This window comes from Notothenia rossii (genome assembly GCF_949606895.1).
Source record: "Notothenia rossii genome assembly, chromosome: 8".
NCBI lineage: Eukaryota > Metazoa > Chordata > Actinopteri > Perciformes > Nototheniidae > Notothenia > Notothenia rossii.
This window is the reverse complement of record NC_136906.1, coordinates 48,260,844-48,288,539: the sequence shown is the minus strand read 5'-3', so window position 1 is coordinate 48,288,539 and position 27,696 is coordinate 48,260,844. Positions and strand designations below refer to the sequence as shown.

The 27,696-nt window shown below is 43.2% G+C and overlaps 2 protein-coding genes across 4 annotated transcripts in view; one reads left to right on the top strand and one right to left on the bottom strand.

Moving 5' to 3' along the window:
* The window catches only part of LOC307015980 (general transcription factor II-I repeat domain-containing protein 2A-like), a 576,621-nt gene that overhangs the window by 109,916 nt on the left and 439,009 nt on the right, over window positions 1-27,696 (top strand). The window lies entirely within an intron of this gene.
* LOC307014469 (uncharacterized protein) lies at window positions 18,684-26,561 on the bottom strand. 3 transcript variants are annotated; one of them, XM_079642392.1, is made up of 3 exons: window positions 24,781-26,561; window positions 19,530-24,577; window positions 18,684-18,755 (listed from the first exon to the last, which is right to left on the bottom strand). In XM_079642392.1, the coding sequence occupies exon 2, from the start codon at window positions 21,302-21,304 to the stop codon at window positions 19,925-19,927; it is 1,380 nt and encodes a 459-aa protein (XP_079498518.1). In that variant the 5' UTR covers window positions 21,305-24,577; window positions 24,781-26,561; the 3' UTR covers window positions 18,684-18,755; window positions 19,530-19,924. The 3 variants fall into 3 exon arrangements, with proteins under 3 accessions (XP_079498518.1, XP_079498520.1, XP_079498519.1); XM_079642393.1 differs by having other exon boundaries at window positions 18,696-18,755; window positions 19,570-24,577; XM_079642394.1 differs by lacking the exon at window positions 24,781-26,561 and having other exon boundaries at window positions 19,530-24,614.

Below are 27,696 nucleotides of genomic sequence, written 5' to 3'. Positions count from 1 at the left end.
ATAAATATTAAGCCTGACAAAGTACTTAACGTCTAATATATTGCTTTCCTGCAATGTTAACTATGTTGAAGCACTTATTTTAACTGATATTATACACATTAATTATACTCTTATGTATGTAGATAGTATAAGAAATGTGCAGAATTTGACAGTTTAATGGTGGAGGTATAGACACATATTGATAGATGTCTTGTAATGCACTGTTGAGGAACCTGCGACCCAAGTTTTTCATTCATCATTCCATAACTACACCGTAGTTGTGTATATGATATGTCAATAAACCTTAGAAATTCTTGAAATCTTGAAAGGGATGTGCAGAATATAGAAATGATATACAGTTTTTAGTTAACTATTAGTAGAGAATAATGAGTAATTAATATACTTTATAGAGATCTGCAGATAAATGTTTGTCTTCTCAAGCACCAACTATCAAATATCTCTCCTGATTGTTGGCACTTGAAACAATCACCTTTCCCTGAATTTTACTCAGGTGTAACTAAAGTCTGCTTTAACACTAGAACCGCCAGAGGTCGCTGTATACCTAAAACCGCCAACGGGTAAAGTTTACCCGCTATTGATTTCCAAGGTACAATGTACCATACAGAACAGTGAGCTTTGATCGCACAGGGATGAAATGTATTCCAATTTAATCTGTGGACTTTCAGCTTTTCATATTATATAGTTTGTACAGATAGCATGAAGTATAAAATATCGCTACAGTGCTGATTTAAATGCTTGGTGTTAGATTTGTGTTTTCTTTAGGTATATATCTCTATCTCTCTATAACTATCTATCTGTCTATCTATATATATAGCTATCTATCTATATATATAGATATCTATCCATCTATCCATCTATCTATCTATCTATCTATCTATCTATCTATCTATCTATAGCAGGTGTCTCAGACTCCAGGCCCTTCTCATTGCCCCTTTGTTGATATCATGTAATAGTGTTAATCTGGCCCGCGCGTTTACGTTTGCGCTTTATATTTCAATTTTATTTTTCCCGCTGCTGCTGCTGCTGCTGGCAGGGAACTGCTGCGCGGAGTTCCCTCGCCCCTCCCCCCTCCGAGGGAACTCCGCCACACGTCAATCAAATGCGCGCAGCGGAATCAATCCAGAGTGATCCAAAAGTGACACAGAGTGGAAGCAAAATATATCGCCATGTCTTCATCAAAACTTTCAGGGAAAAGAAAAATCGATGATGACCACAGAACATTTCAGGAGAAGTGGGAGACTGAATACTTTTTTGTTGAGTACAGGGGAAACGCAACGTGCCTTATATGCACAGAGAAAATCGCTGTATACAAGGAGTATAATGTCAAAAGTCACTACTCAACTAAACATGCAGAGTATGCAAAATACCTGGGAGATGAGAGAGAGAAAAAAGTCACAGAGCTAAAAAAAATTCTATGGAAGCAACAAAATCTCTTCAAGAAAGGAAGCAATGAGGCTGATTTAGCAGTCGAAGCTAGCTATGTGGTGAGTGAGATGATTGCTAGGGCGGGAAAGCCGTTTACGGAAGGCGAGTTTGTTGCAGGCTGCAAGTATAGTCTGTCCGGAAAAGAAGGGTCAGTTCAACAACATCAGCCTGTCAGCTAACACAGTGGCAGAGCGCATTTCTGACTTATCAAGTGACATATATGATCAGCTGTGCGACAAAGCCAAACTTTTCCGTGCAAACTCTGTGGCTCTTGATGAGAGCACAAACATCACTGACACCGCTCAGCTCGCAATGTATGTCCGTGGTGTTGATGACAATTTTGAGGTGACAGAGGAGTTGCTTACAGTGAAACCAATGCATGGCCAGACCACCGCTCAGGAGATATTTCAGCAACTGTGTGATGCCATTGCAGATATCGGTCTGCCATGGAAGAGGTATGTTGGAATTACGACGGACGGAGCGCCATCAATGACAGGGAGAAAAAACGGGCTGGTGGCACTTGTTCAAAGAAAACTGGAGGAGGAGGGTGTGGAGGAGGCTATTGCTCTGCAATGCATTATCCATCAGCAGGCCCTTTGCAGCAAAGGCTTGAAGTTTGACAATGTGATGTCTATCGTTGTGAAATGCATCAACCATATCAGATCCAGGGGCTTAAAGCACCGCCAGTTCCGTGCTTTTTTGGAGGAAATTGAGTCAGAATATGAGGATGTGCTCTACTTCACAGAGGTACATTGGCTCAGCAGGGGAAACGTCCTGAAGAGGTTTTTTGAGTTGAGAACAGAACTGAAAGTATTCATGCTGGAGAAGGGTGGGATGGCTGTTCCCGAGCTGAGTGATCCCAAATGGCTCATGGACTTAGCTTTTCTTGTTGACATCACGCAGGAGATGAATGCTCTGAATAAGAAGTTGCAGGGCCAGGGCCAGCTTGTTAGTGCAGCATATGACAATGTCAGAGCATTCTCTACAAAACTGATGTTATGGAAAGCCCAGCTCCCTCAGAAAAACCTCTGCCATTTCCCAGCATGCAAGGCTCTCGTGGACAGGGGCACAGCATTCAGTGGTGATAAGTATATTGATGCCATTGTGAAGCTACAGGAGGAATTCGATCAGCGGTTTACAGACTTCAAGACACACAGAGCCACTTTCCAAATGTTTGCAGACCCCTTCTCCTTTGATGTGGAAAATGCCCCTGGTGTGCTTCAAATGGAGCTCATCGGCCTGCAGTGCAATTCTGAGCTCAAAGCCAAGTTCAGGGAAGTGAATGGGAAAGCAGACAAGCTTGGACAGTTCATGAGAGAATTGCCCCCCTCCTTCCCTGAGATTTCCAGGATGTTCAAGCGGACCATGTGCCTTTTTGGGAGCACATATATGTGTGAACAGCTCTTCTCCACCATGAACTTCAATAAGTCAAAGTACAGGTTCAGACTTACTGATGCACATCTTCAAGCCATGCTGAGGGTTTCAACTGCTTCCTCCCTCAAACCAAATGTGGCTCAGCTGTGTGAGAGGAAGCGCTGCCAGGTCTCTACCAGCAAGGAGTAGGCAAGAAAGACATAGTTATGTTGTGAAGAACAGTTCATGTTAAGAAGATGTTGAAGAACTGTTAATGTTGTATTTTTTAATAAATGTTTTGCGGAATACTTGAAGCGGCCCAGACTTGCCCAGACTCTACGTCCAGCGGCCCCCAGGTAAATTGAGTCTGAGACCCCTGATCTATAGGAACAGCAGTAGACAAAAGGCGTTGCTATTGCAACACGTCATGTTTATGTTTACGCGCGAAATCAACAGCGCGAGGATCGCTGCATATTCTATGGTAGAAATATTACCCACTCTCGCTAATAAACGCTTGATGTTAGGCTTGTGTTTCGTAAAGGTAAAAATGCTTCGTCTGATAGCCTTCTACTCATAAAAAAACAACAACATGACAATAATATAAATTAATATAATAATGTATTTGTTATATAATTGAACAACATATAACACAGAACGTATACAAATAACAAAAAATATCTGAGAAGAAGAACAATAAGAACGAACACATCGATCACAACGCTTCACAAACACTCAAACACAATTGTTGCAAACACTGAGCACCTTGGCTGTGCATTTGCCACACACAGCATCCCCAAACTTGACACATTTGCAGAACGTTTTATTCTGCATGCAGTGCGCCTTCACCATCCAGGTCATTCTCCTGCACCAGCACCGCTGAAGGGCAGGTCCGCAAGTGGTGGCGCTTTTGATGCCATCCACTCAGCGCCCAGCTCGTGTGCCAGCTGGAGCATAAAGTCCGTTATCGGTATGTTCTCCTGGCTCATGCAGCTCCTGTACAGCACCCAGGCATTGATGACAGCGAGATCCAGCACATTATAAAAGACAGCAACGGGCCATCTACGCGTGCCACCTGAGAAAAACATAGGATTTAGTAAAAACGATTGACCAATGCAGTGTTTTCTATAGGCCTAAAATAATAATAATAATAATAATAACAATAACAATAATAGCCTACCTTTCACCGAATATTGGCGAGCCATTTGATCGAGCACGTCAACCCCCACTTTTGAGTGGTTGTAGTATTCCACAGTCTCTGGCTTTTTCTTTCTTTCTGTGGAGATGGCCACATGCTGGTGTTGCGTGCTGAGTATTGTCACGTTTCTCCTCGGCTTGCACTGGTAGACTGAGAGCGAACAGCTCAGATCTCCCTTGCACAGAGGGTGGGAGCTCCCGCTTGTTGCGCTTGATGGTTCCCACTAGGCTGGTATTTTTCGCGAGAGGGAGGGAGGTAAAGAAATTGTCTGTGGCTATATTTCTTCCCTTAACGACAAAGGGCTCCACCAGCCTCAGCACCACGTTCTCTCCTAGCCGTTGTGTTGCTGGCCTGCTGGCATCTTTTTCCAGGTAAGGGAAGCTATTCAGCATGTATTTGCTGTGAACGTCAGCTGCCAGCCAAAACTTGATGCCAAATTTGTCCGGCTTGTTGGGCATGTACTGTGTGAATGGACATCTTGATTTGGTCGGGAATAGCTGTTCATCCACAGTGATGTCGGACCCTGGCCTGTAGGATGCGATTGAATTTTCGACAAAACGATCCCACACCTTCCTCACGTGTGTAAACTTGTCGGTGGTCAACCGGCACCGGCGGGTCTCCTTTTTATCAAAGCGCAGGTAGCGCATGATTTCCCGAAACCTGTTCCTCGACAGTGTTGCGTTGAAGAACGCGTTGCCCCACTGCTCGGACCAGAAACTCTCCATCTCAATGTTCTTCCCACAATATGCACCTCTCACATAGAGAAGCGCAATAAAGGCCTTCAGCTCCATAATAGAGACATCCCAGGTGGCTCTGTCTCTCCGCGCTTCAGCAATTGTGCAATCACGGATTTCCTCCAACATTACATTATCACACAGACACATAAATGCTGTGAGTTTGTCAGTAATGTTGTGACGTGCGTGTGGTGTGGGGCCAGCAGACTCCGTGAGGATGTTCTGTATCTGCCGTCTCCCTGCGCCTCCGCAAGGCTCCATGAGCATCCACACTGTGCCATTTTCCCCGATCTCTTGGGCTGGTGACGGCTCAGTGGCACACACTAAATAGGAGAGAGGAAAACACTACTTTAGACTAAAGTATATTTGATAATATTACATCCTCGAAAAGGCAATGAAAAGATCATGTGTAAAAAGAAAAGGCATTATCTATATGCCTTGATATCTTATAGCCTACGATTTGTAGAAAAGTAGGAAATAAAAAACAAGAATCATCATACCTTCTGCATGGGCTGGTACAGTAGGCCCATCTGCAAGCGGGGGATCAGGATGGGACGGCGTCACGTTCCGCGGAGGCTCAGGATCGCTGTCAGATGACCCATCAGAGGCAGAACAAACCCAGGACACATCACTCAGTCCTGATACTTCCCCACCATCAGACTCTGCTTCGCTCAGACGGTTTAGCAACGCTAGTGCCTCCTGTACGTTCATGAGTCTCTTTCTTTTGTCCATTTTGGAAATATAACCGGCTCTCTCTCTCTATCTATCTATCTATCTATCTCTCTCTCTACCTATCTATCTATCTATGAATCTATATATCTATCTATCTCTCTATCAATATATCTATCTATCTCGACCTCTCTCTCTATCTACAGCAGTAGACAAAAGACGTCATGTTTATGTTTACGCACAAAATCAATAGCGCGAGGAGCGCTGCATTTCTATGAGGTAAATATTACCCGCTGGCGGAAATAGGTATAAATAGCCTTTTTTTTTGGCGATTTTTTCAATCTGACTTCATATTGACAATTTTTAACAACACAGGGTGTTACATAACACACTTTCAGGAAAAGTCACGGACTGGGAGACGTTAATATTTTATTGAAAAAAAGTGACATACAATAAAAAAACAGCTGCCCATTAGGGATACAAGCGATTTTCACCCATTTAGTAATTATATGTTTCCTATCGCCTAAACCTCCAGGGCTGTACACAGTTTAATACTTTCAACTTCTAATCTTGGGAAAACGAAAACGTCTTTTTAAAACTACAATTCCCAGTAGAGACGTGCGAGAACATGTTGTGAAACACAATAGCCAGCATGTGTAGTTCTGGGGGGGCGTTCGAGTCCAGTTTTGAATATTCTGCCGTGGTTTCATTCCATTTCAAAGAGCTTGGCGCTCGGCGTAACCTTGGCACACTGCCACTCCAACATCCAATCCCAGAGCTTGAAGATTAATCACGGGGTTTGTCAACGGGACTGTAGTCCCAAACGATAGCTTGGGATTATGGGTAGTGTGGTGTCTTCGGCCATCCTAAACTGAATTTTTTTCCGGATATCATATCGCATTAATAACACCACATCTGGCGTCACAGAGATCTTCTGTTACTGTCATTTTCTTCTTAGAGGAAGAACAGAAACACGTAACTCTGGATTTGTTTTAATGTTTGAGGTTGTGGTGCCGAGAGACGGGAGTCGGAGGCGGGGTATCGAAGGTACAAGCTAAACTTTTATTAAGCATCTGCAAACACATGTAAACACTTCAAGCCCGGGAATCGAAGACCGGCGGAAACAGGAAGTTCGGCTCACTCAAATGTCTGTGCAGAACAATACCCCAACCCATAGATCTGCGGGTGAATAATGTCACTCACCACAAGGTGCAATAAACGACACAGCAGCTTTATGGTATGTTAAAACTAATATTTTCTGCCTCGCTCATGAGAGTAACAGCAGGCGAAATTACAGCCTACTGATTTCAAATGTGTGCTCTAAAATGATATTTATAAATGACTTATCATTATCATAAGCAAGATAATAAATGGCAAAGATATGTAGAAAATAAACGTATTTAAGAGACGTTCATAAGAAACGTAACGTGGCAGAAAATATGTTTCTAGAAGATATGTAGAAAATAAACGTATTTGAGATAAGTTCATAACGAACGTAACGTGGGAGAAAATACGTTTCTTGCTAAACATAATTGAGAATGCAGTTTAGTTCTGTGGGAACGTAATTTTTAGGAGACAGGGTTGGACTGGAAATCAGATATCGGCCCTGCTAATTTGAACAATATACAGAGCAGTGCTGCACGACAGCCGCTTCCAGTGGTTGTCACAGATGTATCAGAGCATCAGAGCACGAATACAACTCGTTAAATACGGAGCATGGTGTGTGGCAGGGTAGGATTTTCACGGCGGCCATGACGGCAATGGCAGTCGTAGCCCCTCGGTCTGGCCGTTATGCCCCACAAATAATTGTACGTCCTACGGCCACCATGGCCTTTGTGCCCCTCACACTGCTAAAATCTCGAAGTTGCTTTAAAAGGGTCAGAACAGTGTTTTCTGAACTGCATTATGCTGCGTTCACAACGGACGCGATGCGAATATTCTCATTGCTCTAACCGCTGGAGTTTCACCGTGGCTGTCAGCTGTGTTTACTCCTGTCATTCAAACAGGACGCACTGGAGAGGGGACGGGGCTTATTTTGATGTAAATACTGTGGTGGAAACCAACTACGACAACATTAACCTATTTTACAGTGATTTAATTGTAATACACCTTTCAAAAATGATGCTGAAGTAACTACATACTGATAGTAAAGTGGTTAGTAAAGATAAGATAGTGTTAGTAAAACACATGAATTAATGCTTTGCCAAGTCTGTTTTCTGAATGGATCAATCAGGCTAAACTAACCTGTAGCTGCTCCGTCCAAACTCACAACAACGTTGTATTCGCCATGAGAGTCTGTGGTTTGTACATGTTTAACTTTTGTCCAGTTTCTGACCAGAGCTCTGTGAGGAGTTGATTAAAGAGACTCTTGCACGCACGCACGCACGCACGCACGCACACACACACACACACACACACACACACACACACACACACACACACACACACACACACACACACACACACACACACACACACACACACACACACACACACACACACACACACACACACACACACACACACACACACACACACACACACACACACACACACACACACACACACACACACACACACACACACACAGCACTGCTGAATGATGTATGTGCAGAGTCTGACCCTTGAAGGCTTTTTCTTCTGCTCTGAAATTGAATATATTTGTTACATATTAATATAATTTTAGATTTTTAGATTTAATTTTGGATTTGTGAATAGGAGAAGTAGTAGATGGGAAACATACCAAACACTAATTATTCAAGGTAAAGTATTTTATTTTATATACGGTAATACTAAGGAAGCATAGGCCTATATGATGATATAATGTTTGACATTATTGATATTAAAACAGTGATTTGTTTGCCATGTAATTTGTGTGTTTTTCTTATCAAAAAGTGAAGCTATTTATTTGTAAGCTCCAAATCCAAATGTTTCCCTCAATGGCCTTTGTGCGCTGGCATGTGGCCTTTGCGCCCTGAAAAAATGTGTGACACCAAAGGCCAAATGGCCTTGCCCCTAAAATAACGAAATTTCAAGCCTGGTGTGTGGAATCCTGATGCCCTGTGCTGACTTGTCATGGTTAATTCTTCGTTGTTTTTTAAAGGTCCCATGACATGGCCATTTCTACTGATCATACTTCCATTGTTGAGGTCTACTAGAATAGATGTAGATTGTTCAATGTTCCAAACTCACATTGGTTTCTCATACAGCATCTCTGTATAGTATGTGTTACGGGTCCCAAAAGCTTGGGTACCACAGCAACAATAAATGATATCTGTAGAAAACAGAAAAGTGCAGCAGCAATAATTATACACAGGATCCGGTTGATCGTCTGGATTGCTTCTTATTCAAAATTCAAAGTACACAGTTACATTCAAATAGCTGTACTTTACAAACATCACATTTCTCCATTTAAGTTATCCGTCTGTCATAGTCAATTACTGTATCTCAAGGAGAAATTCAACATAGTCAATATAAACACATAAAGCTATCAAATAATACTTTCTATCAATATATCTATCTTTACCCAATATAACATATTATGGAGATCACATAAATACACTGTCAATGTTAATAAACAAAAAACAAGGCAATGTGCCTGCCAGACTTCACTCAGGTGAACAAAACAGATTACCCGTGCGCAGCAGCTAACCTGCCTGCGAGCCTTCGCTCAGGTCACATTTACCCAGGCGCGGCTGAAGCCCGCGAAAATGGCATCTATTGTTGCCGACAGTTTAGTATTTTTAAAATACCGTTACTATGTCAAACATGCTCAAAACTTTCTGACACACTCTCCTAAACATCTCCAACATAATATCTAATTCACACAAGTTAACATCGATCATTTTCATCATGTACTGACCCAGGGCTGCCAACACTCACGCAATTAACCCATATCTCACGCACTCACGCCACACTTGCCTTTCCTCACGCTAAGTTTTCGTCCAAAATAAATGTATATAAATATAAAAATAAAGTGAAGGAACAGCAAACTGAGCGGTCTACGAAATGAGACGGTCTTCTGGCTTAGTTCAGTAAAGTTGGAACGATATTGGGAGATTCGGATTTCACAGATCAATAACTCATGAACAAAACGTCATTCAGACACAAATGACGTCTCCTAAGTACCGTGGTAAGGTTGACAACGAACTACAGTCACATTTGATTTTTTTTTAAAAAGCCAATACGCGCCGTCCTCTGAGCTGGACACATTACATTGGTCTATATCTGCAGCCGGAGAAGAAACGAGTGCTCAGGGACCGTCTGCAAAGTGCAACTCCCAAAAAAGAGAATACAATAATATTCAATCACTATTATACAGCTTATTACTACCAAACTCACCACACACATCAATAGTCTCCTGGTGGTCATACTACAGCAGAGAGTTTGGAAGAATATGCTTTTAAATAATTATGGGGAATATTTATAATGTAAAATCTTCAATAAATATAGCATCATCTTAAATAACTTTGCTATTATACAGTATATATCTACCAAACTCACTATTTGCATTGTTGTTGTTAGCATCTGGTTAGCTTAACGGATATAAGCTGTTTCTAAAACAAGGAAAGGGAGAGCTCTGTCCTGTCAGACTGAGAGATAACTACAGCTCAGTGATGTAAGGGACTCTGAGTGTTTAAATAGTTAAGTTTAGTCTAGTTATCTCAGTGGGTCTCAAACGTTTTGGTTACCATTTATGAGAATAAATGAAAAACAGTTATGAAATAATATTACAGTAAAACAAGAATACAGTTTAAAAGGTGAGTGATTTGCAAAATATCCATAAAGAAAAAGAAAATCTGTTTACAGTTCTGTTTCATATGGGTGTTGAGAGATGCATCCATAAATTAATTTTGCTCTCAAAATGCACCAGGTTGATGCATTTAACTTCAATATTCAAAAAAATATATCTTCCCGGGGGAGCATGCCCCCGGACCCCCCTAGAGGAGGTGAGGACCCCCCCACTTGTAAAATAGCACTTTACCTCTGCTTACACCTATATGCTGTGAGCTGATTATCGAGCCTTCATTGCAAGAGTCGCGGATACACTGTGTATGTGCGCATTCCACTGTAGCGCCCGGTACATTAATGGGAAACTCTAGTTTGTACATGTTCAATACATTTGTAACACTGTACACATGAACGTTTCTTTTTTCGGTTCACCAAAAAAAAAATCTCACTCAATGCTGAACTCAAATGTTGGCAGCCCTGACTGACCTGTAGAAAACAGAAAAGTGCAGCAGCAATAATTATACACAGGATCCGGTTGATCGTCTGGATTGCTTCTGAGGAGGGGGCGGAAGTGTCCCCCCTAAAATAACCCAGATGTCACCGCTCACCTGCCAAAGGTTCCACCCATAGAATGTATATATTAATGGACGTAGTGTCCGTGACGTCACCCATAGGATTCTGCAGAGTTGCCGAGAAGCCCTTAGTAGGCGGAGTCGGCCACTAACGGCTTGACAGCAACGTCAGAGTCTAATCCCGCCTGCTCCAAATAAGGGCAAAGAGGCGGAGCCGAGGCGGGACCTGCTGCCCCCGAACTGGAAGTAAACAGAGCTAGCTCAGGCTAAGAAGCTAAGCTAACATGAAATACATGCATACCAAGTTACTGCTAACAGTGTAGTTCCCCTATATAAACATTACATTCATAATAAAATGAGACAATCTGCAAGAGAATTAGCTATAATATGTTATTCTTAATGCTTGTCATTCACACGTTAAGAAAAGACGGACTCAACCGCCCGGACCTAACGGAGCCGCAGTGGGCTAGCTCCGGGACACCGGCTGGAGCTAGCCCCCTGCGGCATAGGCGGATTGCGGGGGGGGCAGGGGGGGCCCCCCCTAGTGGCTAAAATATGTTACAGCATTACTACGTCTAAAACTGTTCCAATACAAATATTTCTTTATATCAATATTTTAATAGATGTGATATAATGATTGTTACAATACAAATCTGAATAATATCATGTTTTGTTTGAAATAATTTCATTTTTGAGCAGTCGAATGTTGTGACGTGTGTGTGTGAAGTATGAGGTTAAGGGCAAGTTCCCTTGCTTTTTTTTTGCATACAAGTGATTCAGCTATTGTATTACAATAATTAGCAGTAGGCCTAATGAGTATGCAGCGATTTTTAAAATGTCCAATTTCTGTGACGTTTAAGGCGTCTACTTCTGCACTAAGTAGGACACTGGTTAATAATATTGTAGCGTGTTCAAGTAACCAAGGGAGATAGTAGTTATCAAATAAGTATAAGATGTGCACAGTTATGATACGTTTTACAGTTATGTAATGCACTGTTGTTGGGGGGAGAGACCGCCCCTTCCATATGAGTGTGTGTGTACGGCGGGCATGAGGCGTGCATGACGGGACGAGTTGTGTTCGTATGTGGAAAAAGTCATACTCAGTGCGGTGAACGCTGGCTTTATTGCTACTGTATCCGTAGCACCCCACGCAATAGTTGGGACTGTGTACTGACGTCAGTAAAAAAGTTTGCCCCCCCAAGCGCAAATGTCAAACTCCGCCTATGCCCTGCGGCTCCGTTAGCTCCGGCGGCCAACACTGGGATAATTGGGTCCCCTATTAACATTTGCTCCCGTTTAGCATTATGGGCGTCATAGCCATAGACAATAAAAGTCTTGCCCAAGGCTGAATCATAAACTAAAATGTATATGTATGTATAAAGGGTTACGTCCTTAGCTGGCTAATAAGTAACAAGCTAAGCTAGCAAGCACACAAACACCTGTGAACGGGACATGTATAATATTATCATTTTAGACTTCTTGGAAGTTCTGTTAGTACATTCAAGCGCACAGCACAACATTTTAATTGTCTGGTATTTGTAACAATATTCTCTAAAAGGCACAATCAGCACGAACACGGCTAAAGCTAAAGGGTCAAGTACAGTAACTACAACTAACTAACGTTGTAGCCTCTATGGTTGTAGCCTAGCAGAGTGGACAAGTTGCTGTTAGCTGACAGTGAGGCATGTACATGTCCATCAAAGTGACCACGCCCTAATTTATGCAAAAGCTTTAAGGCTTAATATTAATTAAACAGATGAGTTGAGAAAAAATGCACCCCCCAAATCCATATTCATGAAGGGGGGATCTAACTATACAGAGAATATGTCTTTTTTAACCACGATGTAAATATGTTTAATTCTGCTCTAAAGTTGGGCATTTTAACATTGGGGTCTATGGAAACTGCTCCCTCCTGCAGACTGCTCCTACTGGCCACTAGATGAACTGCAGTTTGAGGCACTTCCGCATTGGCGTCTCGGCTCTTCCCCAGAGTTTGCCGCTTGGTTCCACCTTCGCGCTACTTACTCGTACTGCTTCTCAAACAGTACAGATAAACCATAAAATGATATGAATGTCACCAAAAATAAATACAGATAATGTTGGGCTTTTCAAAACAATGAATTCACTGTTTAGCAAAAATAAATAAAAATAAATACACAAATAATTGTACCATTTTGGGGGTGTACCACACACTCCCCCACAAACAAAAGTGGCTCCTGACACTACCTATTTAAAACAGTTCGACTCCCTTGGTCATTTAAACTTTAAAAAAAAAATACAAAACATTTAACCTTGTGGGATACCCCAAAATCTGAATACTAGAACCTTAGGTACCCATATGTGAGTGTCTATTAACCATTCAATAACAGTAAATAGGATATGTGTATGGTAGGTATGTGGGAGGAATGATGGGTGTGTGTTGAAATGAGTGAAATTATGGCTGTGAGTGTAGACTGTGGGCTGTGTCCCTATGGTATTTATCATGACACGTGGCTGGTAGGTTGGTTGACCTAGGGATGTGTATGTGAATATCTGGCCAGGGCGTCGGTCTCTGGTAGATCTTCGTAGTGCAGGCTGAGTCTCTTGGACATCTCTTTCTTGGTCATCGGACTGACACAAATCTTGCTCATTGTAAGGTTGAGGCTCACCAGTGCTTGGCACTTGTTCATCTGGTCTCTCTTGTTCTGCCTCAGTAACACTTTCAGATTCAGGCTCAACATGAACTGTTTCCTCAACACAAACTTCTATCTGCTCAGGCGGGTTTTGTGTCCCACAGTTAACCCTTAGATGAGGCTTGGCTTGTTCATTTCTCGGCATACGTAGCAAATACCGTGGAGCTTCATCTTCATCTGATTCACTTGTGTAATCATCATGTCTTTGTTCAATCTTGTTTGATGGTCTTGTTGTCTTGACGTTTCTCTTTTGTGGTTTGGCTGGTGCGTTTGTGACAACTGGCTCTACAGGTAAGTCATTTACTTGGAGCAACAAGTTTCTGTGGAGAGTGCGGATGCGACCTCCCCCTGTCTCTGGGCTCACCTTATAGACGAGGTTATCACCAAGCTGTTCTCTGATGACGTAGATTGTCTTTTCCCAATAAGGCTTTAACTTGCAGGGACCTCCTCGTTCAGCGAGATTACGGACAAGGACCCTATCTCCTGGCTGAAGAGTCACACCTCTGTTTTTTCTGTCATAATAATGTTTGCCTTTAGCACTCGACTTCTGGCTGTTGATGCTAGCTATCTTATATGCTTCGATCATTTTCTCTGCCCATTTTCTCTGCCCATTTTCTCTGCGTAATCTCTGGCTGTCCTTGGTTCGTCTTCTGCTACCAACCCGAAAAGTAGGTCAACAGGAAGTTGTGGGTGACAACCATACAACAGATAGTGTGGAGTAACCCGTCGACTCGTGCTTGGTACAGTTGTATGCATGAACGACATGATGCAGATGATCTTTCCAGCTCTCTCTCTCTTTCTCGCCCAGTGTTCGGAGCATTTGCAACATAAAAAGCATAAACCTCTCAGCAGGGTTTCGTTGCGGGTGATATGGGGAGGTCCTGGAAGGGCTCACACCGGAAAACTGTCTGAGGGCTCTGAAAAGCTCATTTTCAAACTCTCTTCCCTGATCATGGTGGAGTTTAGCTGGATATCCAAACCGAGTGACAAAGTCATTGAATATTTTGTCAGCAGCCGTCTTGCCTGCCTTGTTTCTTGTGGGGTATGCTTGGGCAAACCTGGTGAAGTGGTCGACAACCACCAGAATGTACTCGTACACTCCACGGCTGGTCTCAAGGTGGAGAAAGTCAATACAGACAAGTTCAAGAGGTGAGCTTGATGTTAGACCGCCCATGGGCGCTCTGTCACGTAAAGCTGGCTTCTTCTGCTTTATACAATGACATTTCCTGGTTATGTAATCTTCAATATCCCTTTTCATAAAAAGCCAATAAAATCTTTCTCTTGCAAGGCTCGAGACTCTCTCTATACCAACATGTCCCATATTGTCGTGCAGGTGAGTGAGGGATGTCTGCCTGTCGGTAGTCGGCAAGACTAGCTGTTTGCGACCAAGCGTCTTCCTATACAGGAGGCCATTTTCCAAGTACAGCCTACTCCACTCTCTTGAGATTTTCCTGGTCGATTTGGCCAAAGTCCCGCGTATTTCTTCAGTCATTTCTGCGTTGTTCTCTTTTAACTGCAATATTTTCCCAATGGCAGGATCTTTCCGTTGCTCTCTTACCAGTTAATTGTGGTCGATAACTGGGAAAGGTTCTGTGTGTGTTTGTTGTTGAGATGAGATGTTCAGTGCTGCCACCCATGCAACTTCTCCTTGTTGGGCTGTCCTGCTACCTTCCCAGGTGGCACAAACTGCTTCTTCTGACAGTTTCTCTGAACACTGACTCATGTAGGTGTTAATGTCAAGGGGGCAACGAGAAAGAGTGTCTGCGTCGACGTTGAGTCTGCCTGGCTTGTACCTTATTTCAAAGTGGAAGTCTGCAAGCTGCCCTACCCAGCGATGACCCACTGCATTGAGCTTAGCAGTACCCAGCGATGACCCACTGCATTGAGCTTAGCAGTGCTCATCATGTAAGTCAAGTAATTGTTGTCAGTATAGACAATGAAATGTGGGGCATAAAACAGGTAGTCTCTAAACTGATCACATACAGCCCATTTCAAGGCCAGGAACTCGAGCTTCCCACTGTGGAGATGGTAACTCTGTTTGGCTGGTGTTAGTGTGCGGGACCCATAGCCAATCACTCTCATCTTTCCATTCTGGTTCTGGTAAAGAACAGCTCCAAGACCTAGTTGAGAGGCATCTGTGTGGAGTGTGAAAGGACTTTCGAAGTCTGGATACGCCAACACTGGTGGGTTGGTTAGGATGTGAATAAGACGTTCAATTATCTGCTGGTGCTCTCTGTTCCACTCTACTGGGGTGCGTGAAGGCAGTTGAGGGCCCTTTGTTTTACCCTTGGTTGGCTTGGTTTGAGGTGAGTCAGATTTGATCTGGAGCAGCGTGCATAGTGGTCTGGCTATTCGTGAGAAATCCTGCACATATGTTCGGTAATAGCTCAGAAAACCCAGCAGCCTCCTGACATCACCTACAGTCTGTGGAGTCTTCTCTTTCAGTGCTTGCACAGCCTCAACGTATTTTGGATCCACTCTTACCCCATCTGCAGACACAAGCCGTCCAACATATCTTACTTCCTTGCGAAATAAGTCATACTTTTCTGGTCTCAACTTTACCCCATGACGCTGCAGAGCTTTCAGTACACGTTGCAGCACCTCAACATGTTCTTCAAAAGACTTAGAGAAGCAGAGGACATCGTCTAGATGAGGGATGCAACACTCATCCCTGAGCTCCTCGAGCATTTCCTTCATGCTTCTTTGAAAGGCTGCTTGTGCGTTTGACAAGCCAAAGGGCATTCTGACCCATTCATATAGACCCCACGGGGTCGTGAAGGCAGTCAGGTGCATTGAACTCTCGGCAATAAAGCCCTGGTGATATGCCTTGCCCTGGTCTAGAATGGTAAACCAGCTGTAGCCTCCAAGCGAGTCAATCAGGTCCTGAATGCGGGGAAGCGGATGTTTGTCTGGCACAGTCTTCTTGTTCAGCAGTCGGTAGTCAATGCACAGGCGCAATGACCCATCTTTCTTTCTCACACACACAACAGGTGCAGCATATGGAGACTTAGACTTTACAACCCATCCTTTCACTATCAAATCTTGTATGTACTATTTTACTTTCTTGTACAGCGGCTTTGGAATTGAAACATACGCCTTCTGAACTGGAATGTCATCTTTGGTCCTTATTGGCATCTGAAGAAAGGGAATACATCCAATGTCACTGCTGTCACGTGCGAAAGCTGCAGACTCCTCATACAGCATATCTTCAACCATCCGTTGCTGTTCCTCAGTGAGGTGACTGAGGTCAACAGGTAGTCGCCATGGCGCAGTTGTGGTTGTTGTAGGAGTGGTGACATTGTTTACTTCAGCTCTCACTGTTGTCATCTGTGGTATTTCAACCTCTGGTGTCTCTGTCTTTCCCAACTCAATGACTTTGGCTATGTGTTGAATGAATGAATCAATGTAGTTCTTTTTGGGAGAACGATTTCATGCTTTGTATGATTGGAAATTGGCACTGCGATCAGTGGCCATTTGCTTTTACTGATCTCTCAGAGGCCTTCTCCAACACTCAGCTGTTCTAGAGTTGTGTTCTCTTCTGAAGGTTCATATAGGACAACTGGGTCAGATGTGTCAAAGCTAGGCGGTACTCTGCACCTTACATGCATTGTCTTTCCTGATGGAATACATATGTCACCTCTACCTACCCTGATTGTGGCCATGCTGTGGCTTGGTGTCTCTTGGACCTGAATATAATTAACCATAGCCATTGCCTGTTCTTCTTCCACGCCGAGTGCTCTGCGTAACGGAGCGTCCACACAGCAGCGTGCGTTGACGCTTGGTGGTGGACGTGTCTGAAGCTTGGGGAGTCAACGCGACCAACAAACAATCACATGAATCTCCCGCCCCCGACATACAAAGCAAAATGCTAGCATTCCATGCTAGCTATATATACTGTATATGCCTGCTAGCTGTCCATTCACTGTTTAAACGAGATACACTGGATATAAACTCCCCAAACAGGCGAAAACCTACCAGTTTCACCCACTATCTCTGCCACCTCCCTCCAGGCCTGGCTCCTCCGGTTTGTATCCCGGTAGATGAACAGAGACTGATCATACAGCACCGGGTGATTCACTACTCGCAGCATACACGCGGTTTGATTGGCTAGCAGTTGTACTGGCAGATTTTCATAAACGGGATTTGATTGGCTGACGCTTCCGTCGAAGCTTCAAAAGTTGAACCGTAGCTACGCTCCCCACAATGCAGTTCGGCGAAGTGTGACATCACCCCATTCAAAGTGAATGGGCAGAAGCGTTGAAGCTTCAACGCACGCCGCTGTGTGGACGGGCCGTAAGAGGCTGACAACCATGTCAAGCTCATTAGTAGAGGACACCTGTCCATTTATCATCTCTCGGAGAACATTTGAGCCTAGTAGATGTTGAGGGAGGGGAAGTTGACTGATTAGGAAGGGGACCTGTATTGTGAGGTTTGGATTTTCATTTCCTGCGAGGTTGACTGTCATCCCAACCCAGCCATCATATGGGATTTCTTGTCCATTTGCAGCAAACAGATCAAGGGTTTCATCTGGCTCAAGGAGTTCGGCCAGTGGTCGCACTGGTTGATCTGGGATAAATGTCTTCTTCCAGGACCTATCAATGAGGCTTACAGTGATCCGGAGTCAAATAACACTGTTACTGCATAACCACTGATTAAACATTTGAGCTGACTCAAATTAGCGGTGCAGTGCGGGTGATATTTTCCGGTGTTACAAGTGTCTCTCTGGAGCAGTTGTTGCTGGCTTTCTTGTAATGTTGTTTTTGTTGTGAGTGTTGTTGCTTACATTTGGAGCTTACTGAGTGGGACTGGAGCTGTGAAATGGTCTCTGGCTGTCCCTCAACAGCAGTGGGGTAGTCTACTTTTTTGTAGTGGGTATACTGTAATAATTGTATTCATCCATCCTAGAGCGACGCATCGCGGAGCGACATCTGTCTCGAAGCAAGACCTCATGAACACCATCATACTTACTAATGCATAGACTAGTCTTGAGACTGGTTATGTGTTATCAACATGTCAATGTATTATAAGCATTTTTATGTGACTTTTAACTGCCAGTGAAATTAACAATAAAAAAATAAAAGAATGAACAATGATGGAAAAAGCCCACTTATCTTCTAGGGTTGAACAATTAATCGACATTTTTATCAAAATCTCAATATGGCCTACTGCAAACACAGTCTCTGACACAGCTCTCACCAAATTTCCAACTAAATCCTGTCCACCCTTCTCCGTGAGCTCCTGGGCTATTTTGTGTGCTCTGGACGTCTCATGTCGTCTAATCTTGTTTCTCAAAGAGGCCAGAGATGTTGATCTGCTTGAATCTGAGGACTGGATATTAAAGTGCACCCACTCCTCAGACATAGACACTCGTTGTTCTGTGAGGACACCTACTGATTTTGTAGCGCTGCAAAGGAAATAAACAAAACCATGACTAATTAGCATAATACAAGTTTTTACCAATAACAACTGCAGAAAAGAGCCAAGATTTACTCAAAAGTATTTAATAAACTGCTTACAATATTTACATCATGGCTAACAAATGCATGAAAAGCAGATAAAAGGAGAAAAATGTTCCACTTTTTCAATAGCTAATTATTTGACAACTACTGATAACTAACATATAGTAATGTAATGGTGCAAATGTTTTAAATGCACTTTTAACATGACCATGAATTAACTCTCATTTGCATAGTCATTGACTTTTTGAATTTCTGTTGTTTAGATCAGCTTTCCTTTGCATGTGTGCTGACATTTCCCTAACTTTCTGTCCCTCCACCCCAACCAAGGATGCCTGTTCTTAAATTCCATAGCCTAACTTTCAGTCCACAAGGCTGGCCAGGAGCTCTCATCTGTGTCCGAAACAAGGAGATAATATAAACATTGTGTTCTGTTTATGACTGCACACACACACACACACACACACACACACACACACACACACACACACACACACACACACACACACACACACACACACACACACACACACACACACACACACACACACACACACACACACACACACACACACACACACACACACACACACACACACACACACAGTATCTCGCTCCCTTTCTCTTCCATTGATCCACCACACTAACGTTGATCAAATTAGCTAGCAAGTTAGCTAGTTAGCTACTGTTACGTTAATCATAACCATGCTAATTTCAATTACTGGGTAAATTTGCGGTAGCGCCGGACTCGTTCTCTGTCACCTTTAGGACAGCCGCCTGACCTGGCTCTTCTTCTGTACTGGTAATAGGGGAAAACTTCGGAAAACATTAAAATATTGTCGTCTGTTTTCGTTTCATGTTTGCTTCCTGTTTGGCGCTCCGCGAACTTGAATGGTGGACTGATCACATTTTGATAACGTTAGAGAAACGTGGGGTTTGTCAGAGCCGAACAAAGTGTGTTGCTGTTGCTTAGCAACAGGCCACAGGCGACGGAAGGCCCAGACGTCCAAAAGTATTAACACAGAAGGGGCGAAAGCATGAAAGCGCAGTCACAAAATGATGTTGTTACGTATCATCGCTCATTTTTAAGAGGGCATACGGAAATCACTGGCATTTTCTAGTGGGTATACGGCGTATACCAGCGTATCACGTAGACTACACCACTGCTCAACAGATACCAACTCTCGTTTCCCGGCTGCCTTGTTCTTTTTGAACAGCCAACCGCACGATGTCCAAGCTCTCCACACACAAAACAATGGTTACAGGCCTCTAAGCCTTGTTGTGAACAGTTAACACAGAGGGGGATTTTACTTTTCCTTGTGAGAGGAAGCTGACCTGATGTGGGAGGAGGTAAAACCCTTGAGTGGGTCGCTTGTATCACTGATTTTTGCTGATCCATCATCTTTATTAAGTTCTCCACTTGAGCGCTGAGCTGTTGTATTGTTTGAAGTTCCTTCTTGTTGTTGATCTGCTCTCCACCATCAACCTGAACACTATGTGTATGTGTTGCCTTTGGTCTGGAAGCATAACCTAACCTGCGATGGTGTTCGTTTTCTTCACTGATTATCTTCATTACTTGACTGACAATTTCCTCATCAGTAACTTGGCTGTTTGAGAGGAGTGGTTTCAGTAGCTGTCTCATGTCTGTATATTTGAATCCTAGACCCTGGTAAATAGTATGAAGGAAAACCTCCTGAATGGTTTTTGGGTCGTAGCGAATGTCAGCATTAGCTTGTCTTGACTGGAAGATGATTTTCTGTTTGAGTCCAATCATTCGATATAGGAACTGCTGGAGTGGTTCTTGGCCATGTTGTTTTGCACACATGAGTTCCTGGAACAGTTCTGTACTGGCCTTATCACCAAGGTGAGACCTGAGGAATCCCCTGAGCATGTCTTTGAAAGCACCTGGCTTAACAATCCTCAGCACACCTCGGATAACCTCTGTCTCTATGAAGCCATCTTTGATTCCCTCGTATATCTGTTTGGAGATGTTGCTATTAGTTACTTCAGAGTTTTGGTCTCCAATCTGTCCGTCATGTACCTTGAATTCTCTACGCTGGAGATAAGGTAAGTCCTTTAAGGAAACCATCTTCTCATTGTCAGCCTTCTGTGTGCTGGGATTTGATGTGGTGTGTTGTGGTGTTGGCTCACCTATGCTCTGGTATTTACTGCGTGCTGGGCTTGCCATATCTTTGTGACGTTGTAGCTTCTTGCCTAGCTCATCGTGCATTAGCTGGAGCTGCTCTACACTTTGGGTAGTTATGTATGTGTTAATGTCAGTGTGTGGTTTTGTAAAATTGACTGTTGTGTGTGCAGTACTATGTCTGGCAGTTAACATGTCACTGTTAGCGTGTGAAGATGTAGTGGCATTATTTTCCCTAACAGGTGAAGCTGTGAATGTGTTCTGTTCGTGTGTTACCCCATTTGTGACAAAATCTGCATTAACATTATGGATGATATTACACACAAGGTCATTTAACATTAGCAATTGACCCATACCTTCATCTTCAGAACTCAGTAGTTCCTGTTGGAGATTGGAGGATGTTTAAAACCAACCTCGTCTCCGCGTGTCGTTTGGTAAGCTGGGTAAATTCGTAAAAATGAAGGGATTAAGAAACACCAGAATGCAAGTTAAACAATAATCTTGTTTTAATGATAAAAAGTAACAATACAAATACAAAGGAAGTACTTCCTGCTCTTCCTCCAATCCTACGGATTGGGTCAGTTTGGAGAAAATAAGAGACTGGTCTAAAGAAAACATAGGCTTATATCCAAAAACCCCAGGAGGAGCTATGTGGTTGCTCCCCCCCGAGGGGGTCCTCCACTTAGAAAAGACAGCCAATCAGCGCGAGCCAGAGGCGACCCTTACATTTGAGATAACAAACCCCTCCTTGCAAGTTTCACATACTTTTGGCATTTTATAAAGATAGGTTTAAGATATCGTTTTTTATAGTTGGATTATACAAATAACACATGTGAGTTACCTTAACCTCAAACAATAATAACAAGAGGAAAACATTAGCTCTGATCTCAAGCAGTAAAAAAGTACCGCACACTCATTTAGCCTGCAACTCTTCCAGACACTTGAGCTATTGTTCTTTAAGAATATTCCCTGCAGAATCTTTATTTCAAATAAAAGGTTTCACATTGCATATTTCCAGCTTCCTTTACACATACTGTTATTATTAATACAAAGTAATTAACCACATACATCTATTTAAAACAAGTAGATTTCCCTGATAATTGACTTGCTGAAAACCTTAAGAAGAATGTCCCCTCCCCCAGCTCTCTCGTCCCTGTCATAAAAGCTGCTTCCATTTCATATAGAGTAATAAAACATGTTTAAGCTAATTTCTCCACAATGTTTGTAGCCATTTAGTACCCACACATGAAAGAATAAAAACAGAGAAATCAAATAAAACACAAATACAGGAATAGTTGATAAAGGATTATACAGGACATATGATCACAGTAAGGAATACACACACATATATTCTCTATGAAGCGACTCTTGTTATAGGTCCAAATGTCCTGTCCCCTAATAGTCATGAGTTTTGGTTGATTAACAGAAGTTTAATTGTTCTGGTAGCTTAAGGCCCTATTTGAACTTCCTTTCACCTCAAAGTCCGTTTTACTGGAATGAATACATTAATGAGAACAAAAGACTATGGCCTCGGTAACTGTTTGACTCAATTCTCAAGGCCTCTTTTGGGGTCTGTAGGAGATAAATCATTCATTCTACAAGGCTTCAACTGTCTTATATCTGAGGCACATCTCCCTTTGGGCTAATCAATACGCGTTTTAGCAATTAACAGAGGAAGCTAGAGACTCAGGGCCCCTCCCGATGTCTGGGAACTGCAAAGCAGATGTCAAAGGTCATTTGTATTATGCCTGCTCACAAATAGCCAAAAAGAACCACCCTTTTGATTACAAATAAAAAGTGGAAGAAAAAGACTATTGCTTTAATTTATTATTACTAAGTAGTGGGACATTGTTTCAGGAATATATGAAAAGCCTCTCTTAATTTAAAGAGTAAAAATGTACTTTCAAATTTAACACACACGAATATATAAGGTGACATTAAAATAAATATATCACAAATCCCCCTTTTGATCTACAATCAAAGAACAATTTAAATAAGAAATTTGAAACATAACTACTGTCATTCCTTGCCACTGTGTCTGTTCCCCAACAGCCTATACATCCATCAGAAGCTGGGATTTAGAGCACTTTAAACATTTGGGAACAGCTCCTCATAACAGTTTCTCGTGTCAGGGGAGGAAGATCAAAATATGTTAACAAACTGCGTCCTTGTCTGCCGCGTCATCATACTCATCCTCACCCTCTGCCCAAGCCAACAAGGGCATTTGGTACAGTGGGGGAGGAGCAGCTTTTCCTTCAATGGTGGAAATGATTAGTTTGACAGACAAGGAGCGGATGCACGGCACACAACAACAACCACATGTTATTAAAATGGCCATAAAAGTAGCTACAGAAATAAAAAGAGACATTATTAAACCTTTCCATTGACCAAACATGTTAGCAAACCACTCTTCTAAGAAATTGTTTACCCCCGATTGTTCATGCATAGTTTTAGATAGGGTACAAAGGCCTTCTAAAGCCCTTGTGACGGAACCGTCCGGAGCCGTGTTGTTGGGAATAAATGTGCAGCACATCTCCCCAAACATTGCACAAACTCCACCCTTCTCTACAAGAAGCATATCCAACGCCATCCTATTTTGCACAGCCATAAGGGACGTTGGACCCAATTATTCAGCCAGGCCTTCTACCGCGTCCCTAGTGAGATTGGCCAATCGGAGTATGTTGTAATGTACATAGTTGATCCTTTCTATATTTTTGATAGGGGTCACAGGGAAGAAGGCAGAGATAATTGGCAAACTTTTAAACCCTGCAGCTATTTGGTCAGCTAGTTTGTATTCGTTAGGGACCCCTCGTGGGACTCCAATGGAATCGATGTAGGTGGGAGAGTCGACAGACAAATCGAAGGAGCCCGGGGCGTGGCGTTTGGACAGCGCGTGTCTCCTATGTCGAGTGATTAGGTTGGTGTTAAGGGAGGCTTTAGGGTCCGTGGGCACCAGTTTTTTGACATTTAACATTAGGGGTGCCTGGAGGCGCACCATAGCACACAATCCTACAGCTAGTTTGGGAATAAGGGTGAACAGGCGGCGGCCCCCACAATAATAGTAGAGCCCAGCTCTGGCCCAATGTCCTATATTAGTGCTCGACATGGTGAGGTTGCACCAATCCGTAGAGACATTTCCTAGGTGAAAACGTGGAGATTATTGGACCATGGAAAAACATGTGTACCCACCTGCGCCTTTTTCAGGCGTAAATGGGCCTGTCCTAGTGTCATTGTCAATTGGAGGGAAAACATTGGCTAGGTGGTTGCAGTTAGGAGGGCTGGCCATCTTAGTCAGTTGTAACATACAGTTATACCCCCAGGTATCTGTGGGAAACAGGGGCGCAGGGTCAGTGACTAATTGCGGGCGGGCCGTAGCACAGGCTAGGCAATCCCCTGCCATTTGTTCTTGGGCTGTTCGGGCAACCCATCTTAACCATAGATTGTCATCTGTGTATCCTGTGGCTATTTGGATGACGTCTAGAGGTTGAAGTTGGCTATAATCCCCCGTGCATTTATCCGTACATGTGATTTTAGACAGGTATTTAATATTAGATGCTGCATGAGAAAGGTTTCGCTCTACCTTTGGTTTAACTTTAATTTCGAAGAGGCCTTGTGGCAAACCCCTTCCTGCATGTACCGCGAGGACATAAAGTCCAGCGTCAGAGAGCACCAGAGGCGCGGGAAGGTATTTTGAGTGGGGGTGCGGAGGTGCTGGACTCCAGTGAACACTATTACGGGCACTATAGAGCACGCACAAAAAAACTCCCCACACGCAAACACACAGTAAACCCGCGACTGTTACAATGAAGGCTCGATAATCAGCTCACGGCATATAGGCAGCAGGGGTAAAGTGCTATTTTTTACGAGTGGGGAGCGGACCTCACCTCCTCTAGGGGGGTCCGGGGGGATGCTCCCCCGGGAAGATTTTTTTTAAATATTGAAGTTAAAAGCATCAATCTGGTGCACTTTGAGAGCAACATTAAGAGATCTATGGATACATCTCTCAACACCCAGTTGAAACACAACTGTAAGCAGATGTTCTTTTTCTTTATGGATATTTTACAAATCACTCCCCTTTCAAACTGTATTCTTGTTTTACTGCCATATAGTATTTTATAACTGTTTTTCCTTTATTCTCTTATTTTTTTTTATAACTATAATGATCATATGAAGGTGTGCCGCGGAAATAATCTTTTGAATAATTTTTGACCAAACCGTTTGAGACCCACTGAGATAACTTAGACTAAAGTTAACTATCGAAACACTCAGAGAGTCCTTTAGCTCACCTGAGCCTCTCAGTCTGAGAGGAGAGCTCTCCTCCAGCTTGTTGTGGAACAAACAGCTCCGTATGTCCGTTAGTGCAGCTAGCTAACCAGATGCTAACAACACGGTCCCTGCTGCTGGCACCGGTCCCTCTCTCTCTCCCCCTCTCTCTCACACACTAAATGCGCTATTTCCGCACACACACAGAGCCGCGAGCTTGAATGACACAAGCACACTTTTATTTCCATGCAACTCTCTGATTGGTCTGGTGTCTTGCCTCTGTTGTATTCACTGAACACGGGAAATTACATTCCTGCCGTCCTTTCTAGTGTCTTGATGAGGTTCACGTAAAGCACGGTTAATGTATTATATTATTGAGGTAGAATTGTCCGGGGCTACAGAAAAAACATTCGGGGCAGGCCAAAATATTATTTTACCAACAATGTGGAATTTATTGGCTACATATTACACAGATTATGCACAGCGGGAGCAGCAATAACCGTCAAATAATAATTCAGACAGGGGAGCTCCGCACCCCCTGCCTGCCGCTAGGGGGTGCTGCAGCGCCCTCAGCACCCCCCTTCCCGCGCCCATGGAGAGCACTACATTTTTTAGCGCTATGCGTACCGGATTACAAAACCTGACAGAGCACGGGACATTTGGGTTTCTCCTAATCACTTTCATTCTATGTTTGAGGGATCTAACAATTTCCGCCGATCGGTAAGGTGGCGTGTATCCCCAGTCATCAGGATCCGAATTTGCTAGGACACCGGACCAGGACTCGCAGGCGCAACCGTATGTGTATGTGACGGACACATAAGGGTTGCCTTTGGTCCTGTATGTACTGCCTCTGTTAATGTAAGGAGCACCTTTAACCGTATCTGTGATGCTTCTGTTACATACCGCAGGGGCTAAGCAGACGTATTTTGCTAGGTAGGCATAGGTCCTGTCGAGGTTTCTGCAGTGGGCAATTTTGCACAGGTCGAGTTGTACTATTCCATCACTACCTGCTTGGAGAGTGAAGGTTTGTCTAGGAGACATTGGGGTAACTACTGTCTCATATTGGCCCCGTTTGACTCTAGTTACGGATTCATTTGGCGGGGGAGTGGAGTCTGAGTGCTCAATGGAATCACATAGGATTAAAATAATGGCAACAGTCACAGTAGAAAACAGGGCTAAGCCTGCGAGACATTTCCAGTTACCATACATAGTTATACTGTTAGCTCCAACCCTTCTAGTGTCAGTATACGTCTATGCTAACGTTTGGTGTTAAAACCCAAGTTATTAAAAATGCTGTGGACCACTGGTTCATTCAACCATGATTTTAAAGGTTACAATGTACATACAGTAGGGCTGCAACTAACGATTATTTTGGTAGTCGACTAATCGGTCGATTATTTTTTCGATTAGTCGACTAATCTAACGATTATTTCTGTCACACCCTCCATCTCTGCTTCCTGTGGGCACGGCTCCTTTTCCGGGCTCCAGTGCATGTTCTACCTCAAGTCTGCACACCTGTGAATGTCACCCTGTTGTCCAGTCCCAGGATCAATTCAATCGCATTTTATTCTTGTCATTTCGCAGACCCTTGTTAATTATTATTTTAAGTTTGGAATTAATTACAGCGTCCATAAAGCTCTAGTGTGCTCTACTACGCTGTAAGCTTGGCGCTGTTTAGCAGCTCGTTGGTGGACACGCAGCCTCAACATAACTGACATAGCGTTTGCTTAGCAAGCATTAACCATGAGACGTTCTGTTTTCCAACATGTAAGCTAACGTAAACATGACTATGGCTAACTTGCTCAAACTTACCCATGATCCAAAGTAGCAGTCCTCACGGTTCCAGGGTGCTTGCGTTTTAAATGCTCGTGCATCACTGTAGTGCTGCCGTGGAATGCCAATTCCCCTTTACAAATTCTGCATTTCACTGACTTCTTTGGCTTGTCGTCTGTGAAATACTCCCACACTTTCGAAACTCTCGGTCTCGCTTTTTTGAGCTCTTCATCACCCTCATTCTCTCTCCTTTCCGCCATCGTTCGTATTCTTTCTTCTTTGTTGTTAGTACAGAATGCAGTCATGGCAGACAATGGAGAGTATACTGCCCCCAGCACTTCCTGTAGTGCATTGCAGTTACAAATGAACATTTGCGCAGTTTTGAATTAACGTTACCGGCTCTCTGATTGTTTTTATACGACGCGTCGACACTAAAATTCCGCGTCGACGAATTTTTATGATCGACGTCGTCGATTATGTCGACTAATCGTTGCAGCCCTAACATACAGTAGGGCGAACAAGTAGATTATTACTCCTAACACTAGTAGCGACCAACAGGTTATCAGGAAATTCAGGGCTCCTTCAGACATTTTCTACTCTTCCCTGAAATGTTTTGGTCCCTGTGTCAGTACTACATGAGGTAAAAAAGAAAAGAAAAAGAAAGAAAAATCCCTTAAATATGTTTTTTTTTTTAAAAACTCCCTAAATGC

Coding starts and splice junctions, on each gene's coding strand:
- LOC307014469 (XM_079642392.1), bottom strand. CDS start 21,304: ATGGGTCAATTGCTAATGTTAAATGACCTTGTGTGTAATATCATCCAT.